Below are 5,836 nucleotides of genomic sequence, written 5' to 3'. Positions count from 1 at the left end.
GGCCATATTTCGATTCCGAATGAATCATCATCAGTGCTCCTTGCTGTATATATAGGAAAATATTGACTTTGTCAAGATGAACTTTGACGTTGTAAAAATTAACTTTGGTGTTGTAAAATTGAACTTTGATGCGAATTTGGTTATTGCTGTGTAGTAATTTGAAAAGATTGTTAAAGGCAAATTACTACTCAGCAATAACCTTCCTAGTACCAACAATCAAGATAACGACATCATCTTGTATTACAGAAATCACATGTCAACAGCATACAAGGTAGATGAAGCTATTCTTAAACATATCATTAATAAAAATGTCACACCAACCAACCCAAATAGTAAAGTTAAACTCCGAATTTATTACAACAATAAAAAAACGTCTCACCTAATACTGAAAAACAACTGCAATCCTAGAGATAACTCTGAGTTAAAGCGTAATCACGTAATATATGAATTTAATTGCCCCTTTGACGGCTGTGCACGTCAACATGACTCATATATCGGGATTACTACTACCTCACTGACTAGAAGGCTTACGATGCATAAACAGAGTGAAGCTATCAAATCTCATTTGGACTCAACACACTCAATCACAATTAGCCGTGAAATCCTCGACAGCAACACTAAAGTAATATACCAGAACAGCAACTACACGCATCTTAAAATTGCAGAAGCAGTCCTAATTGACATCAATAAACCAAAAATAAATATACAACAAAAAATGACAACCTCACTTCCAACCCGGCGCTTAACCAACAACGAAAACAAAGAAGTAATAAAAACTAGCATCGTAAATAGTGACAAAGAAGAATATGATGCTATCGATGAAGGAAAGGAGACCAAAGAAGATGACCAGCCAATTAAGAAACCTGACACCTAATTCGCATCAAAGTTCAATTTTAAAACACCAAAGTTAATTTTTACAACGTCAAAGTTCCTCTTTGCAAAGTCAATATATTCCTATATATACAGCAAGGAGCACTGATGATGATTCATTCGGAATCGAAATATGGCCTTATTTGCAGCATGAATTCGAAAAATAAGTTTATTTTGAATTTTAATAAATTAAAAAACTTTAGTGAGAAAAATCGAAAAAACGAACTACAAACATATTAACGCCAAACATTTGGTAGAATTTATAGAATATTGTAAAAATTATGGTTATTACCAGCACACACACACACACACACACACACACACACACACACACACACACACACACACACACACACACACACACAGATATATATATATATATATATATATATATATATATACTGTTTATGAATTTTTAGACACTCATTTTTGTATTGAATTTCAAAAAGATCGTTCAAAATTAACATAATTATGCGATATTTATCATTGGGGCGTCCTGTATTTTGTCATGAATACACGCAACTTTCATTTGTATTGTGATTTGTATTTTACGAAAACCAATTTTAACTGTATATCATTGTATTGTATTTGATAATTGTATTTTATTGTATTGTATTTGATAATTGCGTTTGATTGTATTGTAATTAATACCTTTATACACATACGCGCGCATCTACGCACGCATACAAGAAGATGCGTATATACAAACATACAAACATACATACATACATAAAAAACATACATACGTATACTAATCATACACGCACATTTTAACACACACACGTGCGTCGTGCAATGAGAATACATATACAAAGATAGTCATTTTATGTTATTTTTTACCTGATTGAATTTAATAACCAGATCAGCTATAAGGAGTGATCTAACAAAAAAGTGAACTAACGAGCATTTAATGATCATAACATTAACATAATAGAGCAACACTCACACATATACACGCACACACACGCACAAACATAAACACAGACACATACATGAATGCGTTTTCCACAAATAAATAAATTTACTCAGGATAAAGTAATGCTATATACTCAAACAAATCTCTATGAAATTTTGTTTTCGAGGCTTCAACAAATTTTTTATACTTTATTGTATTGTATTGTATTTTATTGTATTTGGGTATTTATTGTATTTTGGTATCATTGTTCATTTGTATTATCTTGTGTGAAAAGTTGGATTTAATAAATATTTTCGATCGCAATTGCTGGCTGGATTGTAAATTGTCTGGATGGTGTAATGGTTAGGATGTTTGGTGGCAATGTTGCAGTAACCGGATTCAAACGCAAAAGATCGCCGACTACCTCATGCAAATTGTGAGACAAGTGGATTCGCGCCTTTTCATATGCATTTTATGAAGTTTGTTAACTTTTCTTAGAGTAATACTACCAAAAAATGTGAGTTTTTTAAAAAGTTTAAACAAACAAATATAACGAAATATAGACCGATGAAAAATTATTTATTGTAATTATTATTATACAGTGAGGGTTTGATCCTATGTTAAGATATCAATTCCCTTTCGGTTTCGATTATTTTCAGGTTTAAAATTTCGATTTTGATTTTTTTTCAAATGAAATTCAACTCAATGATTTTTTGTTTTTAAATTTTATTGAAACAATTTAAAAATTTAAATGTTGAAAACAAACTATTATAAGTCTTAAAACATTTGTCAGAACTCAGAGCAAACACCTATCTATCATATCTCGTCAAGCCGCTTCCAACATTCATTCAACTTTTTGTTTGTATTATCACATGCACTTCTTTAGAAGTTCTCGAAGGATAATAACCCACGTAACATGAACATTTAGTAAGAACAGTTCACAACATATCATAATGGCTAAATCAACATACCAAACAGAAATTATATACAAAGTAAATCAAGAAATATCAAAAATTATATAACCAAATTAAAAAAAAAACTAGAAACCAGTCAACATTTAATAAATAAATAAATAAATAGACATTATTAAACGATTTCGTAACAAATTCTCCATCCTATTTTAAAAATTTCCTTGATGCGTTTTAATCAGTCAGGTCACAATCATCATCATCGATATCGCGATGAAATCAAATTGAAAATTTTTTTAAAATTGTTGATATAAGTAATTAGTATATAGTAAAAAGTTTAAATTTTTCTGAGAGAATTCAAAATAATTTGAGACTACACCATAACACAATGGTACAATTTGAATGTGTAAATATAACATTATAAATGCATTATAATTATAACTACAAATAATTATCTATTTCTTTATTTAGTTTTGCCTGCGTATGATATTTGGTCAAATTAATTTGATAGGAATTGTATAAAACCTTTATACCGGCTAATTCACTAACAGGCAGTTAAATAACTGTACTGTTAACATGACGTCATTTGCCCATCCTATTTTATAAGTTTTATTTGATATTTTTTAATTAGTCAGTCACAATCATCATCGTCGATATCGCAATGAAATCAAATTGAGAATTTTTAAAATTTAAAAAAAGTATCTTTATTCATTTTATGATACTACTTTGTTCAATAAGATACTGTTTGATACTGTACTATCAATTAACCCGTCAATCAACAAATAAATCAATTAATCAATCGCTGAATCAAATCAACTGACCAAACAATCATTCAATCATTTAACTAACCAATCAGCCAAAAAATTATTTTTGTCAATTTTAATGAAAATACTGCAATTTCGTAAGTAAGCTAACCTATGGCTTTGTTAAGCGGTAACTTAGCCACCGTGTTTTCGAAACAAAGAGCAATATTTTCATTTAAATTGACAAAAATAATTTTTAATTACATAATTTGATTTAAGTACAATGTTTTAAACATATTGAGTCAAATTTATATTTAGTATTAGTTGTTTGTTGAAACCAGTGCAATTTCGTAATAAGCCCCAGAAATTCAAAATCAAAAAATTTATTCATTTGAATTTTTCAAAATTCAGATCGATAATTTAGTTTGCATGTCATGTAAATTAAGTTTTGCTTTGCATCAGTCTGGTGTTCCGACCGCTAAATACAACTTTTTTAAAAGTAAAAATACCACTACTACTGCTACTACTACTACTAATACTGCTGCTGCTACTACTACTACTAATACTGCTGCTGCTGCTACTACTACAAATACTGCTGCTTCTACTACTGCTGCTAGTACTAAGATGAATGCTTAGCTTAATAGCATTGCCTAACACAGGGGTGGGCAAATTACGGCAGGCGGAGATCGTCAGCCAGACATAATGACCAAAAAAAGAGCCACAAATCTTAAAAAAATTCTTCCCCGGGTCGAAAAAAAAAAAGTACATATGCGGCCCTTCAAAGGTAAAATAGTTTTCATTGCGGCCCTTGCAGCAAAAAGTTTGCCCACCCCTGGCCTAGCATGCTTTGATATGGGGACCATGATCTAGTTTTGGTCTTAAACTTTCAATTTATCTGAAACTTACTCATGAATCTCAATTTAATTATAAAAATATTTTTTATTTCTACAAAAATTTTATTATTTTCATGATTATAATTTTTATTAAATTATTCGGCACTTCGACTAATATACCTAAATTTCAAAAATTCGAATAAAACATTTTTTACGATGCAAGAGATTTCTTCAGGAAACTTTTTCTACAACTTATAAAATAAACATTGTTCAATTTTGTTCTAAAAAATAACATTATATTTTAGATTTTGTAAAACTATTTAAAATAATATTTAGCAATGCAATGGGCCAGAATTAAAAGTCAGTATGTTCTTATAAAATCAGACTGCAATGCAGATGACGTTTAGAGTTCGACGTATTTCACCTCTCGGCCTCTCAGGTCCTGGAGTTCTCTGCGGTTTGTCAACATCAGATTTCCGTTTGCATATTTCAATTCTTTGAATTTGTCAATCTAAATAGGAGAGTTGGCATATAAAACGTTGGGTTATTATTTTGTTAAATTTAAGATTGTTGTGAATTTAAAATGATAGTATCTCTTTGGTGCGAATGATCCATATACTTAGAATGCTAATATCACAATAGTAATCTGAATGCTAAACTAATAACTATTTTACGTTTTTGCTTGTTGAATGTAATGCGTTAAATTAAAACACGTTACCGAAAATTGATTTTTTTTAAATAAAAAAATAACTGGAGAGACACCTGAGCTTGGGAAACGGTGATTGGGTGCTTGTAAACTCTAACGTCAACAGGCTCCAGGCAGGGTGTAATTGTACCACTTCCTTTATAATGGAAGAAGGATTTGTTCGAAGGGAACAACTTGCTCAAGGTCAAGATCGCATTGAAATTGTGAATGTCTTCCGCTTTTATGGACGAAATAGGTTAAAATATAATTTCTCTAACATCTGACAAAACTTTATCTTATCCATTTTCATCCATATCCATTTTAGCCTTTTTTTAACCATTTTCATATCCATTTTAATAAACTTATTGTATATGAGAAAAATATAGTTTAAACTTTGTTACACAAAGTAACAATACAAAAAATCTCACAGTAAATTACTTATTGTTTGACTGCTTTTACTGTTAAAAATGAGAATTGATCTTACACACACGCACCATGTGAATTACGCGCGCACACCATACGATGTATATATTCATCAAATTTTGTGTTTTTCTTACTGAAATTTAAATAAAAAATTACGTGATCGGTAGGCTTTAATGTTTGGCAACTGGTTGATATACTTCTGTACTTCTGTGTTTGCATCACCGATCTAATAAAGAATAAGATTACAAATTTTTATTTGAAAAAAATTAAATTGTTAATCTAAATGATTTGAGACAAAACAGCACGAGACGAAATGAAATAAAAATGAGATGATATGAGACGAGACAACACGAGACGAAACGAAATGGAATGAACAAAAATTTACAAGCTCATCAGATCATTTCTTAAACATTTAAAATCTCAACAACAAATTTGACCTTAGCGAAAATGACTACTATAACACATTTACTAATGTCCAT

The 5,836-nt window shown here is 30.1% G+C and overlaps 2 protein-coding genes across 2 annotated transcripts in view; one reads left to right on the top strand and one right to left on the bottom strand.

Annotated features, from left to right (window-relative positions):
- HELRODRAFT_175726 (hypothetical protein) overlaps positions 1-979 on the top strand; it is a gene marked incomplete at both ends in the record, with an annotated part of 4,397 nt that extends 3,418 nt beyond the window's left edge. The window contains one exon of the mRNA XM_009023124.1: positions 908-979. Coding sequence (XP_009021372.1) covers positions 908-979 — 72 coding nt within the window. The remainder of the gene's footprint in view (positions 1-907) is intronic.
- A 3,673-nt stretch (positions 980-4,652) lies between these two features.
- HELRODRAFT_175725 (hypothetical protein) lies at positions 4,653-5,836 on the bottom strand (the record flags this gene model as incomplete). Its single annotated transcript, XM_009023123.1, has 4 exons — positions 4,653-4,760; positions 5,012-5,172; positions 5,514-5,583; positions 5,795-5,836. 4 exons carry the CDS (start codon positions 5,834-5,836, stop codon positions 4,653-4,655), a joined length of 381 nt encoding a protein of 126 aa, XP_009021371.1.

The sequence above is a fragment of the Helobdella robusta genome (genome assembly GCF_000326865.2).
Source record: "Helobdella robusta unplaced genomic scaffold HELROscaffold_34, whole genome shotgun sequence".
Taxonomy (NCBI): Eukaryota; Metazoa; Annelida; class Clitellata; order Rhynchobdellida; family Glossiphoniidae; genus Helobdella; species Helobdella robusta.
Note: the sequence above shows the minus strand (reverse complement) of the source record. Positions and strands in the feature narration are given on the sequence as shown.